Genomic DNA, 23,245 nt, shown 5'->3' on the forward strand with positions numbered 1-23,245 from the left:
GCTGGTACCTTTTTTATCTAATAGCTACAACAATCAAATGGTGAGTTAGGCTGTCTCGTGCACAGGTAGAGGATTTTTTCTCCTGGAAACTCAGGTTTTCTTATTCCTAACCACCCTGTGAACATACAGATCCAAAACTATAAATACTTGCCCTTAGGGGATGCAGCTGAGGAGTACATGCTGGCTGCATTAATTCATTGTTCCCTTAATGAGGGGACTCCACCAATCCTATGGCACAAATGAGTTGAAGGAGAAGATTACTATTCACTGAGTGCCTCCTCCATAGCTCAGTTAGTATAGATGAGTTCTTTTGATGGAAAGATCTGGATTCAAATCCAGTCTATGATACGACTGAAATGACCTTTATCAAGTAATTTCTTACCATTTGATTGAAACGGCAAGAAATCAAATGGTAAGTAGCAAGGCTTTTTTCTCCTGGAAACTCAGATTTTTTTAATCCCTCAAAACATTCAAAATGGTCTCATGAATACACAGATTTACAGGAATAAATATGCTCTTAGGAGATGCAGCAAAGGTGTGGCATGCACTGTATTGATTCAGCATGATCCCTAATCAGGGAACTCTACTGCACCTAAGGGACAGATGAGTTGAAGAAAAAGAATTACTATTGCCTATATCCGTGGCACCTCAAAAAATAGAATTTTAAAGATACTTCTTCCATGATCTGAAGATGGCTGCCCTTATCTGTCCTACTAAAGTCCATGTGTATACAAGGTTCCTTGCTCTTACAAATCATATGGCCAAAGATATACCAACATCTATTGTGAAAAATACAAGAAATATATCTATTGCCAGAATGGCAATAGATATATTTCTTGTATCAACTGTTCAGGATGACCATGCCTTGGTCATCCTGAACAGAATCGACTAAATACAAACATGAAAGCCTTATTGAATTAGCAACAAATCTACAAAACAAAACAAAAAAAATCATCAATAAATATAGCTGTGTGAAACTTCCGAAGATATGGGTAACAATTTTTAGACCTCTAATCAAACAGCCAAGGCTACTTACTACCATCTATAGAGGTCACAAATCACCTCTCTTAAGACTCAGGCTTTCAGTCTAATCTCTTCTATTTTATTTTTTGTGGTTTGTGTATGTTACAATTTTTACATTGTATCCCAAATGATGCCTCTGTGAGAGACATACTACTGAGATCATTAATCCTCTGTTTAATTCAGTCTTAGTGCTGACTTCATTCCATTAAACAATAATATAAGTTTCAACCCGCTTTCACTTCTTCATCCTATGAAATGGTAATCTGCTTCTTAAATGAATTTTTTAACGACACTTGTGACACATTAAAGATGTTGGACACATTTTCACAGGAAGTAATAATTTTTATTAATTTGGCCAGAAACTAATCAGCACACTACCATAACCACAAGGTAAAGCTAGAACAAAATGTTAATCTCATGTACAGAGCTGAGCCATGTGCCAGAATGCCACCATATTATTCAGAGAGACCTCCAGGGAGTCAGGGACTCATTGAGGAAGGTCACATACTACACACACACACCAGCTATCATACTTATTCTTGAATTCATTCACAGTGCTTGCACTCACTACATCCAATGGCAATCCATTCCAATCACGCACTGCCCTATGAGAGAAAAATCTCGCTCTCACCCCCTTCTTAGCCACATTCATTCTCAGCTTTTTTTTTTCCTCTCAGTTCAAACAAGTTTTTAATAATTATAACTATCACTTTCTTCATATTTAATGAAAGAGCATAACACACTAATTTGCCGGCCTGGTTGGCCGAGTGGTTAGCATATCCGCTCTCCAGCCAAAAGGCTGCAGGTTCGAATCCCGCCGTGGGCATGGATAGTTTATGGCGTTGGTGTTAGATGAAGATTGGTGGAGTTGTGAGATGAAGAGTTGTAGAGTAGATGCCCTCCCTCGATGAGTCTTTGGACTCCCTGGAGGTGTGATGTAATAATAATCACTGCCACTAGAATTAGTTTAGTGATTCAATTCTCCTACTGTCATTAGCAAAACTTTTTCACTCCTTCTGTTCCCTGTATTTCCTGAAAGTACTACATCACACACACACATTCTAATCCTCAAAGTATTAGAATGTGTGTGTGTGATGACAGAGAGATTGTCATACAAGTTTGCTATTGACAATCATTCTTGATGAGATTTTATTCACCGAATAATAAACTCCAACCTGAGAAATTAATAAAGCAGGTTGCTTACATTAAAAGTAATTTATTACCATAAAATTTTCACCCATGTTTTATAAGCATCCTTAATATGATATTGTAACAAAAGCACAATATAACAGAAAATTTAACAATGCAACATCAATGTTTAGTAGTGCAATGATGGTCATTTAATACCAAAGTCCAAATAATGTTATGTAAATAAATATATATATATATATATATATATATAATAAAAAAATTATGATGAACAATAAATACTGTTTTCCATAAAGGGGATAAACAATCCGTTTGACCTATTAAGATTAGAGCAATGTACATGGGTATCCACATACAGTACTGTGATATATTTGCATTATTATGATCCCCCTCTATACGAATGTATTGAGGGGAGAGGGAGGGAAACTCAGTCAAATTTGATTGACTATGATTTTCTGATGCACGAGATTTTTTTTTCCCTCAATTCAAACAAGTTTTTAGTAATTATAACTATCACTTTCTTCATATTTAATGAAAGAGCCCAACACAATAATTTGTTTCTATTGAAACTATGGTTAACGATGTCTGCCAAAAAAAGTAAATTTCGGGAACTGGTGGAATACTACCATTTTCTTGACGTTAAGTATATTAAAACCTATTTTTGTCCACTACAACATTAAATAAGAAATACTGTGTGTCATTTGAAAACAGCTGATTATCCATAAACAAGTGTTGCCATGATAGTTTCAAATATATATGTTTCCAAAATCATTGAAGGCGGGGAAATGTCTCGTATGACAAATATGCAACATAAAATGAACTTGGTTTTCATTTGGTATTAAAATAAAAATGTTCATAACAAAAATGCATATCAGGTATTTCATAGGAAAACATTTTTCGTACCTCGTTCGCCTTCTCTGGCAAATAGGGATTAAAAAAAAAAAAATTAAGGAGGGTCGGGGTGTCTCCCGCAGTATTTTCGTTCAAAAATTCAATGACAAACATGAAATTACACGCCACAAATTTTAACAACTTCCTCCTATAGAGTAACGTTTATTGCTAAAGAAATCGAATATTTAAGCGGTCTAGTTTCCACTACGGCATGCATTTTTAGCAAAATCGTGCGAAGTACAGTAGACTGACGTATTATACTATAAGCTGAAATTTTGATTTCATCGGATTAAGTTAAACATTCAGTAGCACGTGCATATTTATTTACACTTATATTTTAAACGGACTACACCATGAATTTTTTTTCCTGTTATATAAGTACTAACCTGTATACTCTCAGACCCAAATGAAGTATCCCCACCCTGCTAAAAGAACCGGCTAAGTTCAAATGTTTTATGTCATACAGGAGAACACTAAAGTTAATGTACATTATTGGCATAACCTCTACTTCGTATACATGGATACACTTTAACGTTATCAAAAGTAATTCTCAGGAATAGTTCTGCATAAATGGTGGGGGGGTCACTTAAAACTGGGGGTGGAAGAGAGGATTCACTTTAGCAAGAAATGAAAGCGGTAATTACATGACTAATACGCGCTTGAGTCGGTAAAGGTGGATGGCAGTTTTAGAAATTAACTTGTGAAACTTTTTTAACATTTCTTGTTTGATTATATATAAATAATAAATAAATAACTCTCCTAACTCTTTCTGAATAACAATTTACATTGTTATTATTATTATTATTCCTGACACCTCCAAGGCGTCCAAAGACGCATTGCGGGAGGACACCTACAACTGTCTCAACCACTACACCGAACCTCTACTACGAATCATCTCCATCAACGCCATCTACCGCCCACCTCCACCACAACTGGTATTCTATGTCTGTAAATTGCGTGTGTTCTGAAGGGCCGATTTGTCTGTATGTCTCACAATCGTTGAGATTCACTTGTATTCACATGTCTCACAATCGTTGAGCTTAGGCAACTAGCTAGGATTTGAGAGCATAGTCGTTTAGCTAACGTGCACACCGTACTGGCTAAACGATTATGTTCCCTAATCCTGGATAGTATTTGTTAAACGTAGTGTTCTACAGTCGATTTTACTGAATTGAGGAATTAATACTGCCAGTTTCTTCGTAAAGAGAGAGAGAGAGAGAGACCTAGTTACCTATGTCAGATATTAACTCCGAAAACGAAAAAAAAATGTTCCTCTAGTCAGGGAATATAATCAAACTGTCACTGACCTTTATTCTGACAGCAACACGAACGTTACTAAAATGCTATGTAAGCATTGTTATTTATATAACAGCAAAGGTTCCCGTGTAAACTGTAAATAACTGAAACAATAATTTCTGATCTGGTTTTCCAGGATGGTTCGGTGAATCAGTCCAAGGCTTGAGTAGCGATAGCAAGACTCCAAGAAAGTACAGCTGTGTGCAACTTAGGATTTTGATAACGAAAATGTTGGATGAAAGTAGTACTTACTGAGTTAAAAATATGCAATAATTTATAATAACATGAAATAATGTATAAATTATAGTAATATACATTAATAACAAACGCTACTTCACAAACATTGAAATATGTAAAAAAATCGACTAACATCTTTTATTGTCCTATAGGGAATAGGCGAGGAAGAGCCCTATCTAACTTTGGGAGACTAAGGGTGAAAGTTCAGTCTCCACCTTTGATTTACCTGTAATATTATTAACAAATTGTATTTACTGAATCTAACATACAGAAATTAAATAAAGTGAAAAAGACAGTATTTTTTTTCTTATTTTGATTTAACATTTGCACTGATGTTCATAGTGTATGATTTCCCACTGGTGCTTACATATAATTCACGTGAATTTTCTCCATGTGACATTTCAAAACAAGTTGAACTATGGATTTTACATAGTTCAATTATGTAAAACTCATTTCCACTAGTCCCAATTGACTTGTCCTCTCAGCCCGACATTTATTTCACAGTAAGGATATTTTATATATATTTTTTTAACACAATTATTATATTAGATATTCTTTCCAATACAAATAAATAATTATTTATTCTTATTTCAAATGAAAATTAGCTCAGAAAGAAAGAAAGAAAAAAAAGCTTACCATCAAATAAATATTTATGATCACAGCAAACAAGAAATTCATCAGCTTTTTCAAAGTTTTGAAATTCATGCTAATATTGGTTTCATCATTTGGTATTATTTAAATGAAGAATGGGTCTGGCTATTAAGTTCGTTAATGTTTTAATTTTTTTATTTTCTTTTCCAATGATGAGTATTATTTGATATATGCATGTTGATTCACTTGATTTTATCTGCACGCTACGATACCTTTTTTCTACAGCAATCTTTTTAAGAGTTTTAGTAACGTGTTGGATTAAAATATCTAATGGCTCTGTAAAATAACCAAATTCTAACAGTATTGTGACTTTTCAGGTAAAATCTTCTCCACTAAAATTCTGGCTATTAATTTAATACCCAATTATTCCTTTTGCTTCCAAGAGTTGACATTTTCATGAAATATTTGAGGGTTTGCTTGAACAAATAAATCTATTAATTCACTGAGTCCAAAAAAAGTCTCTGGTTAGTTTGTGGCATGAAATTTCACAAGGAAAAAAAAATGTTATGGTCTTACTTAAATTTGTATAACAGATCAATGACACCCAATTTGTTCATTTAAATTTACACATTTTATTTGAATGAAATATTATTTACAAATTATATTTACTGAATCTAACATACAGAAAATAAATAAAGTGAAAAATATAATCTATTTTTTTTGTTCCTTAATCTTGTTATTGTTACATTTGCACTGTTGTTCAAAGGTTCTTCCCATGCTTGTGGAATTGCCATCATGTGGTTTTTGACAATGTGACTCTCATTTGAAAGTTAATTTTCATTTGGTGATCGTTGGGAATTTATTACTGTAGTAAAATTAAGGGTTGAATTTTCATTTTTTTTAAACCAATACATATACTTCTGCGAATTATTAAATGCACAGAATCTTTCGTTATGTTTCCAAAAGCATTTAAAAGTACGCATTATGTATTCACGTTTTGGGCATTTGACTTCATTTAAATCAAAAACAGGCCTCCCCTAAACTCGTTAATGTTTTTTATTTTTCTCATCCTTTGGTGAGTAATATTTGATATTTGCATGTTGATTCTATCATCCAATTTCTTAGTTTGTCCAGAGATAGTGAACCAATTTCCCACTTCTGCTGATGGTTATATTTTATTAACCAAGAATTCTATTTTTTTAACTCTTTCAGGTAATTGTTTCCAACTACAAGGTGATGTTGTCAATGCTTGTCTTACAATAATTCCATCAGAAATACAAATTTCTTTAGGAAATAAATTTGAAGTCTTATTCAAAAGTAATTGACAATCAATTATTCCAATGATAACTGAAAAATATTTTTCACCCACTGTCGATTTTTCATATTCGTTTTCCTTCATTCTTCTTCTTCTTAGATTACTTCATATGGCACCACAAATAAATAGTTATTTATTATTATTATTATTATTTCACTGATTATTAGCTGTGATCTTATATTTTATATTAACTTTCTGTTACAAAATTCTAAACAATTAGAACTTTTCACAAAGAAACTTGGAAAGAATTTTGTGGCTCACCAATTATTTTTACATTACCAAACACAAAACAGCAGCTAAAGTGGAAGGACGATTACCTTAAGTCCAAAGTCACTTGACTCTATGGTTTTTTCTTATAGTACTGTTTAACCTTACTATATGCCTTACCCTGACCGTTCCTTCAAAAATGAACCTTTTGTGCAGATGACTCAATGACATGTTTTCACATGCTGCTGGATATACAATTGGTGTGCGTTTATCTTACTTTGTGTGGAGAAAGGTAAAATTTGTATACATGTTATCTGGAGAGTACAAACATTTTTTTTTTCCAAACTTTAAGAGCTTAAATCACGTTTTTGGGGTTAACTATCTGCTATATCTCTGTAAAACAATCAAATTCTAACAGTTCGGATTTTCGCTTATGTGAACGAAAATACATGGATATCAGTTTTCAAAACTTTTTTTCCTGTTCCTGGCATTAATATCACAGTAGTGATTTTTTTAAATAATTAAACAGAAGTGCATTAAGGTATAAAGTTGTGGACTTAAATATGAAGTTCTAATCAGAATAACTCAGTAATAAATTCACCATGGAAAAACACACCTTACCTATAGGAGTTGCCAAAAGTTTGCCACCTTTTGTTTCAACTCTGGCCCTAGCTCCCACTGAAGAGACCTCAATAAAGGTCGAAACTAGTCTGGGAAGTGGCCAATCACTTAATGCATAACAATATACATATCCACAAGGAGATGTGTTTTACATTATGAGAGATACTGGGATAGGAGTGTGGGTAGCTTGCTCCACTTTTGCTTCGAGTTGCCTGGTGTTGTACTACTTACCCAGGTAAGCTAGTACAACACTATATTCAGTCCTGAAGATATTTTCAGGGGCAAACTTTGTTTGCTCTCACTGGGATAAAGGATTAAACTAAATTTATTATAGTCTAACCTAGTGAAAAATAAACTTTCAACATCTATTGATATTGTTTGAGTTATCTGAAAACAATTCGTTCGCATTATAGAAAATCCAAACTGTTAGAATTTGGTTGTTTTACAGAGAGATAGCAGATAGTTAACCCAAAATTTCGTTCTTTCAAGATTTTGTTTTTGTGAGTGTGTGTTCTGCTGTGGATATAAATTCATCTATTTTGGAATATTTATTTGCATTAAGAAGTCATTCTGGAAAGACTGTAGGTAATTTTAAATGATCATCAGAATTTCTAGACTACATACAAAAAAGTTATTGTAAGCCTTTAAGTCTCGTTTATTTTTAATTTATTTTTTTAAAATACCATTTGGTTTTTCTCTTCGTGGTAAACTAAAAAACACCAATACCCAAACATTAGTAAACAAGATAATGTAAATTCGAAAAAGAGGTTGTCATATGCCAATAATCTTTCAGTGATGTCACATCCAACATAACTTTGGAGCAAAAAAAAAAGTGTGTGTTTGAGGGACACCAGCACATAATTAAATTATTCAGAAAAACCTAATCACTGCAGCTAACACGACTTACTCTAAGAATTCCCATCCTTTAACAGCAAAGAAATACCCCAAAATGTATTGGAAAATTAGAACAGCCATCTATAGACAACCAAAGACAAAACATGGCGACAATGACGGATGTGTGTCACCCTGGGAAAATTCCAAGATATCTTATCTCAAAAACATCGCCCACAATTCAATAGGCAAACCAGAACACCATGTGATATCACAGAGAGACATACGTTCCCCAGAAATTTCCAAACACATAACGTAACGATTCTTATCTCTAAATATCACCCACAATGCCTTAAGCGAACCAAACACACCACGTGATGTCCCTGACAGACGAGGGCCCTAGCGAAATCTCAAACATTCCAAACTCTATAATAACACACATCCACGTCATGATTCCTTATTGTATCTAGATCTTGATCGGGTTAAAAGTGTCCTACCAATCACGACACGATTCCTTATCCACTAATATATCTTCCTTTTCCATTCAAAACAATAACGTCACTTATTTACAACTAACAAATGACATCACTTATCTTCATCTGATAACAACAAACATTTACGCCACGATTCCTTATCTTATCTTGATCTTGATCTGGTCAGAAGTGCCCCACCAATCACAACACGAATCCTTATCTCTACCATCACCCATAATTCCATATGCGAACCAAAACACAAGAACTGATGTCATTGACACATATTCCCATAGGGAAATTTCAAACATTACAAACACATGACGTCATCAAATGAACAACCAATCACGTCACGATTCCTTATCTTATCTTGATCTTGATCTGGTCAGAAGTGGCTGGTCTACTAGTTGCATCGATTCTTTGATCTGATCCAGTTAAAGGATACAGTGCTTTAACTGAATCAGATTTGACAAAGAGCATTTTCCTCCTGGATTTGTTTTTTCAGCATATCCCAAAAATTATCAATGGGGGTTCAGATCCGAGCTTTTTGGTGGCCTTGGATAGAAGTAGAAGTCGTTGCATGCTCGCTGCTGAATGGTTCTTTTGTGATGGACAGTAACGTTCTCGTCCATGAAACAATAGTCACCTGGTGAATAGAAAGTCAACGTTGCAGGACGGACTTGATTGGCAACAATGTTTAGACATTCCATAGAGGACACCCGAGATTCCAGCAATATCAGAGGACCCATTCTATACCAACAGAACATGTCTAACACCATGGCACCACCTCCATTATCTTTGGTTTTTTTTACAAGGCAAGCTGGGTTTCATTGTTCCATGAGGCTCCTGCCAAACTCTCTGCCTACCGCCGTTGCTGCAGAATAAGGCATAAGATGACTTCTTGGACCACATGACTTTTTTGTAGTTTTCTAGTGTCTAGTCACTGTGTTCCTGACACCACTGTAGACGAAGTTTCCAGTTCTTCACAGAAATCAATGGTTTCTGTATAAGCATGCGACTGATAATACCGACTGATAATACTTTTCAATTCCCTGCCCATAGTTTGGTGATATGTGGGTCGGGATCACATTAAATCACATGACCTTCATTAAATGCTCTGTTTAATTGCTGAACAAGCAAGTTCTGTTTGTCTCTACCAGACTTCTCAGACGACGGCGATCTCGTTCCAGACAAACTGTCTTAGGATCCATGTCGAATTAATGGGCGGCTGACCGAGCATCCACCCAAGGCACGAACACTAAGGTCGACAGTTGGGTCTCAGAGCCTACACTCCTTCCAAAAATAATGAAAATAATGATTCGCAAATTTCAAATTCAAAAATGACAGTATACTTCGGGAAAACATCAATTAGTTGGAAACTTTACAATATTTACAACGTTACAATTTTTAAACGCAATCAAGTTGCAGAATATACTTCAAAATACGTGGATTACATTGAGAATTTTGCTGATAATTCCTATAATAGTAGCAACAGCCGAAAGAAGTTTTAGCAATTTAAAATTTATCAAAACATATTTGCGATCGACAATGGGGAGAGAGAGATTAAATTCTTTTAGCCTTGTTATCTATTGAAAATGCTGTTGCTAAAAAATCTGCTTTTGCAGATTTAAAATCAAGGAAAAAATTCTAAATTATAATTCATTAAATTAAAATTACAGTGTAAAATGAATAATTTTTGTTTGTAATCATTTTTATTTGTTTCTTTTTTATGTAGTATATTAGTGAGATCATATGATATGAATATGATAACTAAAAATAATGAAGTTATGAAATTATTAATAATTTGAAAAAAAATGCTTATACTTTATACAATTAGAAAGTACTTAAGTATATATATATATATAAACTTAGGGACATCACACTCAGAGTCTGCCCAGGGCACGAAATTATCTTGGTCTGGTACTGCTTCGGATCACAGTTACGCCTCTAAGACAAGCAATTTGGGTTAGTTTTCCACTGATTAAACACACAGGATATCTCAGTTTTTTTTAAAAAAAACTAGTCAACTCTGTTTTTATGAAAATCGTGGCTCCGGCCAGCTGGGAGCCCAAAATAAGCCCTTTATCGAACTCTGAAAGATCCTGTTTTTCCCATTGTAATCAACACTGTTGATGATTATTGACCAGCATCATTCTTAAATAGTTGCCTAGAACAGGCGATAACGCGCCAAGTATTTTGCATATACGCGTAAGTGAGGGTTACATATATCTGAATAAAAGTTTCTAATTCAGTGGCCGGTATGTGTATAAGGAAAGATGGAAATTATATACATGTAAAATAAAGCACACAATTTCCCTTTCTGAATCATAAATATCTCTTTTTGCAGTGGAAGCATGGAAAATTGCACCTCCCAGTGGAATTTCATAGCCGTATTTTTGCAGAAAAACCTATCATAGGTACATAAATATCATGAAATTTAGTGATAACAGAAATGTTTATTTCAATTAGAAGATCCATAAAAATATGCAACATAGCACAAATAATATACTACCTACTATTTAAATAATGATATTCCCAATTCATTTCCCATTCCTGTAAACTAGACATTAAATATATTGTATTAGGGTTAGGGACCAAGAGATGGTGACACTTGTTGAGTCATTCTCTTCACTGCGCGCCGCTTAATTAGTGATAGCTTTGGGCCATCTATCTCTGATTGGATACCGGTGGGGATTAAACTTCCCACTCAGTCTCCAAAAGTTAGATAGGGCTAAAAACAGCCTTGCCTACTCCCTATACAGGAATAAAAAGGCGTTAGCTGATTTTTTTAAATATAATAATAAAAATGATAAAATATCTGTTTTTTTCTCTTTTACCCTTTATCTTGGGTATAGATAATATGAAAGAGATGAAAGTCATAACAATGGCTCTGATCCTTTCATTTCATTTTATATCACACTAAGCCTTTTTTCAACCGGTTCCCGAGTTAGTCGATTTCTTGCACGGGCAAGTGGGTTTTTTCTCCGAGAAACTCGGATTTTTCGTACCGTAAACTTAAGAAAATCGACCGTAGAACCCACACTATTTCAGACTTTAAAAACATTGTTAGGGTTACGGACTAAGAGATAGCGGCACCTGTTGTGCTGTATCTCTACTACATGCTGCTTAATTAATAATATCCTTGGGCCAGCTATCTCTGACTGCTACCAGTGAAGATTGAACTGCCCACCCAGTCTCCAAAAGTTAGATAGGGCTAAAAGGGCCTCGCCTACTCCCTATGCGGGAATAAAAAAAGGCATCAGCTGATTTTTGTTTTTTTGATTTTTCAACCTTAGTAAGTTACTCTTTCACATACCATAATTTGCATTCTTTTAGAATGCAAATTACGTATGAAAGAGCAACTTAAAGAATTTCATTCCATTATTACCATAAGTTGATAATCTGACCACTCTGTGGGATTATGGTCACCAGAAGGAAACTGACGTCTTTTACAGATAGTGCAGACTGTTCATTATAAATAAATAATCAAATCCACAAATGCCATTTATTCCAAAAAGGGAGTAACTGAAGCCATCTAGCCATAACTTTTTGAAGGCGACGCACGAAACTCCAATCCTTCAATCACAGACTCCTGGCCCTAAGCTATCAATCATTTTATTGATACAAGGGAGAGTGCAGCTGACAACTGCACCATATCATGATAACTAACATTATACACCATTTTCTGAAACAGGGGGAGTTCAATGGTTAATTTTCTTGAGTGATGGGATTAAAAACATGACTTTCCAGGAGAAAACATTCTACTTGACCATGCCAGAGATCTACTGGTCAAAGAAAACCTTAGAAAAGTTCCTCTATTCTGCGACCAGAACTGAACTTATAGAACATCTATCTTTATAAGATCATTATAAATTCTGGTCTTTCTAGCAGGAGAATAGGATGAGATTTATAATCATCTTTCTTCGAATGGCCTAGAGCTATAGACACAAGTACATTTCTCCAGGGTTACACAGATCTGATTGTTAATTCAATCTAAATATTAGACAGAATTATTGTAATAATTCTAGGATATATGCAAAGACGAAAAGACATCTATATAACAACTATATATAACTACACTTCACAAACCCTCGTTGCGAAGGCAACGAGGATTTGTGAAGTGTAGTTATATATTTGATTGTAGAAGGACTACAACTCAAGGAATGCAATTTGTAGTATATGAAAGAATCCACAAACAATTTTATCCCATGATCTTAAAGTTGTTCTTGTGACCATCGTGAGAAGTTAGATTACACTTCACTAGAAAGAAATATGGTGACTCCTCGGAAGGAGTTAGATTGTTATCACATAATCAGAAAAGAAACCTTTTATTCTAGTAAAAAGATAACAAGGACGGCTTGATGAATAAAAAGTTAGTCTGGTTTGGGTTTGACGAGTGTTTAGTGATTGGGCGCGTATTCCAACCGTGGTGCTGCACATTGCACATTTCCAGAAAGAAATTCAAAGAACTTTGATTACGTCTTAGAAAAAATTCTAATATAGTTTTTTTGTCAAACATCAAAGAGATCTGAATAAACTATGTGCTCAGTGGTCAATGGTTAGAGCACTGAGATACATATATGTGAATGGATTTAATTCAATATAATATCACATTACCCAGAAGCCAAAGTCAGATAAAAGCCTGAGTGAAAACGCAGTCGTGGACATGGAGACTATTGAAACGGACTATATCTTTCATTCAAACATCGTCTTCTGATGAGACAATATTGCAATAGGTGGGAAATGTCAATGAACGAGACAAAGAAATTTCTCATATCGGAATTGGTCAGAAGTACTTCTGAAGTCAACACTGGCAGTTATTTAATGAAGGACAGGTTTACTGAATTTTTTTCATAGAGGTCACAATAATGAGTGATATTTATCAACATGTTGAAACCATCTATATACGTCATTATAGACAGATTGTAGATTTCCAGCTGAATAGTATCTGCAAACAGGATGGGGATCACTCATAGCGGAATTTCCATGTGTGAGATTCCCCCCTCATGGAACTTCCTCAGATCTTACAGTCAAATACAATGGTTCAATGTCTGTGGCCTCTGTATTCACCATATTACCCATATTTTTTCAGTGGGATGGGATAAGTATATGCGAACTATGTGTGTAATTTTGAAATGATATAACACCACATACATTATACAATTACTGTAGTAGTCTGAACTAAGGTCATAGTAAGAAACTTAGTACACTTGACAATGCTTATGTCATGAATTGGTCACATTTTGAAACATACAAACATAACAACTGTTTACAGAAACAAAATTTGCTGAGTTCCTTATTCTTATAATAGAAATCATAATTATTTTTATAGTATTTTACCACAGTGGTGAAATGAAATAAGGAAGTATAAGGGGAACAGGCCACGGACAAACTACAAAATGAAGAGTACTTGGTTATGTGAAAACACAAAGAATAATAGAACAAGAAAATACAAGAGACAAAATCAGATATTAGACTAATAACATCTATATTTCTATGATTTTTCAGTGAAACTGAAGAGATATTGTCTTTATATTCCGATTTCCTGATTAATGCTCACGCGTAGATCCACACTTCACCGTGCAGGCTTTCGAAACCGAAGTCCTATGGAAGAGGTTGGTTACTCCTTATTCCCAGGAGTGTCTTATGACTGGAGATCCATGTGTGTTCCATACTAGTCGTGTATGTCTTCACAGACCAAAAGATATTTATGAAGCTGCATCCAATTATACTAAAATAATATATTTTCAACTTTTTTTTCTCTTTACAACTGCTGATTGATTAATAAAATGACTATCAATATTATCATTATTCTACAGGCACCTACATGGAGTGCGAAGACTCATCGCGGAAGACCCAATCTATTCACACAGTCTATCATACCTCTCCATGAACCCATTAACAGAAAAAAGCACTCAGAACTGAATGTGGTAACCAACTCCACTCATTCACCACTCTTCAAGCAAAAAAATCTAGTCCTCACACCCATACTAACCACATCTTTATTCAACTTCTATTGCCAGCCAAGTGCTGAAATATTTCCCCTGCATCAATCCTATAAAACCTTTTAAGCAACTTAAATGTTTCTATCATATCCCCTCTTTTTCTCCTATTAACCAACTTCGGCAATCCACACAACTTCAATCTATCCTAATAGGAACATTCCACAGGCAACTCACCATCTTGGTCACTCATCTCTGAATCTTTTCCACAGCTTCTTCATCCCCAAGAAACCCAGAGAACCAGACTTCAGCACAGTAATCCAGATGTGGATATCAAAGTCTTACAAGGAGGAATTACAACTTCCTTATGTCTACTTGTTAATGCGTTCTTCACTGGCCAAATAATATTATGGGCTACCTTAGCAACCTCGGCAAAATGTTCTCTAAACGGTAACTCTCTGTTCACCACCAGCCCTAAATCTCTAGGTTCGTCTATTTCCTGGAGTACAGTGCCATCAATGTGATACACGGCTTGTAATCTATTTATCCGAAAATGTATAACTTTACATTTCTTGATATTAAAATGACACCCATCAACTTTTGCCCATACCGATAGCCTACTTAAATCGTCCTGCAAGCTCTCCACATCGCCTTGATTAACTCTTACTCTTCCTAATTATACATCATCAGCAAACTACTGCATATTTCCTTTCAGGTTATTTCCTATATCATTTATGTACAAATTAAACAGCAATGGTCCTAGCACTGAACCTTGTGGCACACCACTAGTCAACTGCTTTTGCCTCGATTCTGCATATACCACTCTGAATATAGCCCTCCATATACAACTTTTTGATATTTGTCCAGGAACCACCTCCTTATCCACTTAACCTGTGTTGTATCCATCCCCATTTATTCTAATTTGTGTAACAGTGATTCATGTGGTATTCTCTCAAATGCCTTTGCAAAATCATCGTGTAGCCATTCTCGTTAGCAACGTAGCTGTCACCCTAATATAAAAAAATAATAAATTACTAAGGCATGATCGACTCTTCACAAAGCCATGTTGGGCCTCATAAAGTGTCATATTTTTGTCTATCCCTTCTTGAATTCTCTTTTTACCAATTTTCTAACGCCTGGAATACTGATTGGTCTATAATTTGATACTGTAGTCTTAGAAGCTCCCTTATGCAAAGGAATAATTTTGCCCTCTTTCCATTCCCTTGGAACTCTACCAGAGCTGAGACTTAAATTAAACAGCTTAGTCAAACGCATTGCCATTTCCCTTGCACCTTCTCGCAAAACCCCAGCTGATATTTCATCTAATTCCACAGTTGTATTTACATTGAGATTCTGCAATATCCTAATAACATCCAGTTCATCCACCTCTATTCCCAAAAAATAATTATACAAATAGGCACTATTCTTTGATTAGGACTAAACTATCATTACGACTAAAGATGGAGGACTAGCTGCTTACTAATTCTCAAAAGTTGGTTAAGGATAAAGAGTTCTGCCTTATTCCCTTTGGAGGAATAAATATTAGATTTCATTTATTTTATTTAAAATTGAGAAAATACTTATTTTTTAAAGGTGCCTGAATAGTTTGGATATTGTGTTTTTTCCCACAGCACTAGGATGACAGTAAAAACACCAATACAGGTTCAATTCTAGTCACATATTAAAGGAACTTTGTGTAGGTCTTTCTTCAGCAGGCTGCCAAATTAGTCGCTCTTTGGTATGAGTAAGTTGGATTTCCTGTCTCTATCTCTGAAACAGGTTTTCATTATTGCATATCAAAAACGACAGTAGAACTCGCACCATTGCTGAGAATAATATCAGTGTTTAAGCCAAGCCACATGCAAGAGACATGGTATACTTTGTTCAAGGCACTCTCTCATCCTTATGTTAATCATCTTTAAATTTTGCATCTACTCAACATTAGACTACTGATGTTCCCTCTCAGGCTTACAAACGTTCTGTTACTGACTTATGTTTCTGTGGCTAATGAATTGGACTTCATCCCTGCATTTTCCTCTAAGCTAATAAATACCTAATCAGTCTAGCCAACACCGATTCACAGTCCAGTTCAGGCAACTTGGAAATAACTGCCTCATCTCCTCTTTCCCCTCATTCACTACTGGACTAGCCATCCTCATTGTTCCACAATTACTTAAGATCTACAACCATTAAAAATGAATTAATGTTTTTCTAATCTCATTCCCTCACAAACAGCATTAATGTTGGTTATAAGTTCTGCAATGTCTTATGTGTGGTAGTAATTGAAAACGGTTGAGACCAATGGGCCACTTGATTATAATGTGTATTATACATACTAAGAAACTGTATTCTTGTTTAAATCCTATATCCAAGCATAAGTGCAAAGTAACTTGACAACTAGTATACTTATTATAGAGGGCGTGGACTGGACTTCATATCAGTAGCCTAAGTATTCCATAATACAAAAATATTATTGAAAGGGTTATAATCTGCCATATAGAAGTAAAACAAAAATTGTCTGAGCAAATCGATTAACTCTGTAATCGAATAGGAAAAAAAACCTAGAAAGAGTTCTGGTCGGTCACTAGAATCGAATACAAAATGATCTTTATTCTAGAGATCTAGCAAAACAGGACCACAAATGAACATTGTAAGAACGCTACAAAGACACCTTTTGTGAAGCAAAGAAATTGAACTCCACCAAGTATCTTCAAAGTAAAAAAGAAGATACATTACAGTTGACCATCTATTATAAGGAGCGCCATCTAGTTTTGGTATGGAGAAGTCCATGCATAATTCACAATTTTTGGCATATGTCTTTCTATTTATAAAAATATTATTTCTATTTTTTAAATAATAGAAGTGGCGTCATTTAACAAAGATTGGATACTATCTTTCAGGCTGGAATATTCGCTGTTCTTTTTAGTTCTTATTTAAATTACAAAAATTGCTGCCACAGTTTACTGCATTGGTGGAACTGTGCTCCAGGAAATTGATGAGGCACGAGATTTAGGAGTGTTGGTGGATAAGGAATTGAAATTTAGGGAACACAATGCAAAAGTGGCCAAATCAGCTCATCAAATCACTTGGTTGCTGAAGAATACGTTGACAAGCAGAGACAAGCAGGTTATTGTTCCTCTGTATCGAGCCTTGATAAGACCCCATCTCGACTACTGTGCCCAGATTTGGTCACCTAGGTTTCTTCTTGATGGGGAGGAGGTGGAGGATCCAGAGCCGAGTGACCAAGATGATAGCAGGTCTGTGGAATGAACCTTATGAGAACAGGTTGAGGATTTGTGGGTTGCAAAAATTGGTTGATAGGCGAAGGAGGGGAGATATGATTGAGACATTCAAATTACTGAAGGGTTTCTATAAAATTAATTCAGAAGATATTTTTGAGAACAGGGTTGGTTGTGGGAGGACTAGGGGACATCCATGGAAACTGGGCAAAAGTGTGGTTAGTAAAGGTGTTAGAGCTGGGTTCTTTACTTTTAGAGTAGTGAATGGGTGGAATGCGCTCCCTGAGTCTGTGGTGGATGCTGTGACAGTGAATGAGTTTAAGGCGAGGTATGATAGATACTGTATGAATGTCGAATAGTTGTGATGAATATGATTTGGGACCTCCCTCGATGAGTCTAATGACTCCCTGGAGTTGCCCGTAATAACAGTAATAATAATAATAGTAATAGTTAACCCTAACAAAAATTACTCATTTGATGTACATTTTATATGGTAATTTTGTTTCAATTATAAAGTCGATATTCCTTCATAACTGATAGAGTAAGAAATCAAGAGAAAGAGATTAAGACGGAGATCTTAATGGCCTTATCTTGATATTAAGACAGTTAGAGGCAGAAATTAAATTAATCAGACAAATGTGAAACGACAAAGCACTGAATCAGTTTTAGATATTGCATAATGATAATCAGATAAGTAATGCAACTGAAAGTGAACAGAAAAATAAATGAAATCGTAATTCAAGTAGGTTAAGAATACGATTTAAGTAGCGATAAGTTCAGCATGATAGAAGATATGAAAGGATTGCTGGAAAACATGCAAGTATTATTTGAGAAAGTAAAAATCGTTAGTATGTTACCAAGATATGACATAACGGAATGAAGAAGATGGCAAGCAATTCGATACATAAGCTGTGTAGAGGAAAGAGATGCGAGTTTTTGAATGCGTTTAGCGAGTTTGAGTGTAGAATGGATCTGTGTAAGAGGGATGGCCCACATTTGAATACATTTAATATAAGGAGTCTGGAGGAAATTATTTCCTGGTATGAGATCTAACACAGTCAGGAAAACTAGATTATGATGGGGAAAATGTACACATAATAGCGACCACGTTATGCAACTGTGCTAATGAGAAGAATATACATCATAATGCATATTCTTCTCATTGAGAAGAATATGTATTATGAAAAGAACGATTTCTCATTGAACGAATGCTGTTCGTTCATTTCGGACTTGAGGAAGGATGTCTGCACACGGAAGGCAACTAAGTATAGAGATATGCAAATTGCAGATAGTAGAAGTGAGTATATAGAACTTCATGCAGATAAATCATATCCATACACGAATGCTAGGAGTATCAAAAAACCTTGTGTACCTTTTCGCACAAGACACTACTTCACACCTGCTAACTGTATACAAACCCCAATCCGCCCAGGCATGGAGTATTACCATGTTTGGGGTGGTGCACCAAAATCTATACTAAAATAAATACTAAAACAAATATTAAAATATAAGCTAATTGGAAAGAGAAGGCAGGGCACATCTCAAAAAAGGATATTGGATGGATAATGAGACCAGAACAGACCAATATGTTCTATACCCGTAATGAGCGTTATGATGATGATGATGATGATGAAAGAATATCCTCTCCAATATTGCTCGATTCTGTTTAGAAGAGGACAATCTGGATAATTAATGACCCACTTCTCTCTCTCTCTCTCTCTCTCTCTCTCTCTCTCTCTCTCTCTCTCTCTCTCACACACACACACACACACACACACACACATGCCCACTTCAATTCCTCTCTCACAGACGTTCATTTTTTGCCTTGAGCACCTGTAAGGCTGGTAATGAATGAATCTATATTCTACAGATACTTTCATGAGCAGTGCTCTGCTGAATTAGCACTATTATTTCCCCAATATCCTCCAAAATCATTAAAACAAGAGACACTGGTAAGCAACACCCATTTACAGTTCGCCTTGAAACTCACTGAACCAACTTCGCTGCCTCCTCTTTCATTCCGTCTACTTCTGTCCTTTGGAACAGTCTCCCCCACTCAGCCTTCCTCAGAGATTACAAACCTCAGTTCTCAACTGTTCAAGCAAAATGTGAACAGATTTCTCTTTTCTTCTATTCCTGTTGCCCATACACAGCACTAATGTGCTATAGGTCATGTGGCCTTTCGTGTGTGGATGAGATATAAAAAAAATAAAGAAAAAGGGAGCAGACTTTCGCCTTGGTGAATACCTTGGGCCTCTGATTTCAGACATTTATCAGACCTGGCTATCAGAGACAGATAATGCTAACCGATATCAAGTGAAAAGGTGTTTGATGCCATGGAGGGTGAGGTGGAGTCAAACATCAAATACATTGTGTGTGTGGGGGGGGGGGGTATAGACTTAGTGGATTGGTTGCTGGTGACGACGATGTGCACTACCAAATAAACATGATGGCTGCTCAACTAGTAATCATCATCCATTGACTTTAATTATCGGAACACTTATTGGTTAAAATAAAATCGTAGGAGACGAATGAAAGCGAATATATTAAACTGTTGAGAAACAACTTCCTGAAGAAGCATCACAAAAGGAACTCAAGAAAAAAGAGTAGCAGAGCTGATTATAGTGTCGGGGGATTTCACTAAAAGAAGTGACTGTCCTGTCTAGTTAATGAGAATGATCACGCTGTACTGACTTGGAAAGTGTCCACGTTTATGGATGTTCCTTTAAGAAAAAGTTACATACTAAACTACAAAGCAGGAAATTATGACCAACTGAGGCGTGCCTGTGTTTACAGGGGCGGTTTACCTGCTCTGCGGGACGAAAAACCGAGTTTCCGGGTGAAAAATCCCCTACCTCCGTATGAGACCGGTTAACTCACCTTTCGTCGAAAGAGACCAGAAAAAGGTTACTGACGGGAATCGAACACAGGTGTTTCCAATCAAAGGGCTTCGTCTATAACGAATGAGCTACGGAGGCTCTAGATTTACAACTACTGCACAGAAAACTAACTGGAGTATAAAATATACTACTGGCTTTGCAAGATTTTATCGTTATGCTGCAATAGAAAGAATGAATGCAAAAGAATAACTCTACTGAATGCATATGAATGATTGTGACAGATGCAGAAGAGACTGATCAACTAATGAGTGCCTATTTTGGAAAGAGATATTAACTTAGTGTGTGAAATTCAGCCCTTCACTATATGAAGAAACTTAGGCAACTGGGAAGAAGAACTATAGTGTTACATAAACTGGATAAGAATGCTGCAACAGAGACTGATGGGATATCATCACAGATGCTAAAAGAATGTTCAGCTGAACTGCCTTCGATCAGGCTGTATAATTTGAGTCTCAGAAGAGTGAACATGTCTAAGGAAAGGAAAGAATGTATGATAATCTCATCGCACAAGCGTGGCGCAGAGACTGAAGTATCTATCTACCTATTACTATCTCTGGAGCTTGGTGAAGATCTTGGAAAATTTGGTAAGAGCCCGCATACTGAAATGAATTGAAAGATAATCTGTACTTTGCAAAGAACAACAAGTGAGGACAGAAAAGACATTGATTTGCTATACGAAGGTGGTCTCTGGAACCTAACGAGTCGTATGACCGGAGAAGGCCTTTGTTTGCTCCGAAAAGCAAGCGGGTAAGTATGAATTTCAAATTATCAGCAATACGTTTTTTTTAAAAAAAAAAAAAGGCAAAAATACTACCAACAATACTTTTTCACAAGTCTGCACCTAAAATTGAATTTAATAACAATAAAATCCACAGTATTTCAGACATTAGTATACTACATACAGTTGTGGACCACGAGATGACAGAATTTGTCTGCTTCTCTTCACCGGATGCAGGTTTATAGTTGGTGATAATCTTGAGCCAGCAATTTTTAATTGGCTACCGGCGGAGTTTGGACCTCCCCTCAGGCTCGAAAAGTTAAACAGGGATAAAAAAAAAAAAAATGGCCTCACCTAATCTCTATAGGAATAAAACGCGTTTACAGATTTTTTTTTAAACCCTCAGCCATTCCGTACATTAAAGGGTTATCCGAAATGCAGACAGAATAATGCACAAATACAACTTAAGGCTGTATTTTAATACCATCTTAAAACCTCTTACAAAATTAAAAAACCTTTTCAACTACTACATAGGTCATAGTGGAGTGTACCGCATTTAGTGTGGTACACTCCACCGTGAAACCAGAACCAATAAGAAGACATTAAACAGAATAAGTATGGAAAATAGGGCCTTAATCATATTCTGAATGCTATAACACAGAATTGATGGTCCCAAAATCTTAAGAATATGTATTGCACATATTCGACCTACATAATTTTTTGTCCTAATAGCTCATAATAATTAGTACTGTAGTACTCCACCAGGATGTCAGTCTTGGGTTGTTAAAACATACCTTGTTTTAAATATTGATTAGCCCAATGTGCTATATTCTTAATGATAAGAAGAATTTTTTTCTCTGGTTGTGTAAAATAAGACCATCGCATTGATGTATTTTTTCATCAGGGGTCAGGCCAGTGGATTAATGGTGTGTGTGTGTGTGTGTGTGTGTGTGTGTGTGTGTGTGTGTGTGTGTGTGTGTGTGTGTGTGTGTGTGTGTGTGTGTGTGTGTGTGTGTGTGTGTCAGATGATGACATTCATTGAAAGTCAAAACGTAGGGATATTAATGTTACCACTCTTAACACAAAGGCAGGCTCGATAATTTTGAAATAATGAGCAAATACATTTAGATTACAGAGTTAGCCAGTAGCTGCACTTTCTTGAATTAAAAACGCTGAACGCGCGGTTAGCCTGGTGGCTATGCACTTCACAACTGTATGCCTAGGGAAGGAGTATCCTAGGTTCGATTCCCGTCGATGACGTGAGGAGCTTAAGGATCTTCCTCGGCCATAGCCAAGTTAGCTGGTCTTGGGTGTGGACAGTAGGGTTTTTCTCCCCAGTTATCTGGGGTTTTTCATCCGGCAAGCAGGCAAACCGGCCCCGTGAACACACACGGATACAGTCATGAATATCGCCCTTAGGTGATGCTGCAGAGGAGTGGTGAACTGGCTGCATTAATATGCCAGTAACCCCTCATTAGGAAGGGACTCAACCTGTCCTAGAACAGATGGGAGGGATGGAACGGGATGGGGAACACATATTCTTCATTGGTAGTGAATAACTAGCTGTTAACAATCATCGTGATCGAGATAAAAGATCGAGATATTACTTATACTACCTAAAAAGATTATACTGGATGGGTGATAGTTCGAGAGAACTATCACCCATCCAGTATAATCTTTTTAGGTAGTATCACCCATCCAGGAACAGGTCGAAAAAATGCATACTAAAAGTTCCTCTAGAATCGAACTCGTTATGCTCTTTGGGCGGTTTAGTGCTGAGGAGTGTAAATACCACTTCCACTGAGTTATGTGGAC

At 35.9% G+C, this 23,245-nt stretch overlaps 1 protein-coding gene across 11 annotated transcripts in view; it reads right to left on the reverse strand.

Annotated features, from left to right (window-relative positions):
• Nucleotides 1-23,245, reverse strand: part of GABPI (zinc finger DHHC-type palmitoyltransferase GABPI) — a 281,497-nt gene that overhangs the window by 67,018 nt on the left and 191,234 nt on the right. The window contains exon 1 of one of the 11 annotated variants that reach the window (XM_090406030.1): nt 3,450-3,609. The exons of 9 other annotated variants lie outside the window; for them this stretch is intronic. In XM_090406030.1, the coding sequence (XP_090262156.1) occupies nt 3,450-3,562 (113 nt within the window). In that variant the 5' untranslated portion in view covers nt 3,563-3,609. Of the gene's footprint in view, nt 1-3,075; nt 3,379-3,449; nt 3,610-23,245 lie in introns of those variants that run through there. One more of the 11 variants, XM_090406036.1, reaches the window with a different exon arrangement.

The sequence above is a fragment of the Typopeltis vanoorti genome, chromosome 16 (genome assembly GCF_054136105.1).
Source record: "Typopeltis vanoorti isolate ZY-2024b chromosome 16, IOZ_Tvanoo_1.0, whole genome shotgun sequence".
In the NCBI taxonomy this organism is placed as follows: domain Eukaryota; kingdom Metazoa; phylum Arthropoda; class Arachnida; order Uropygi; family Thelyphonidae; genus Typopeltis; species Typopeltis vanoorti.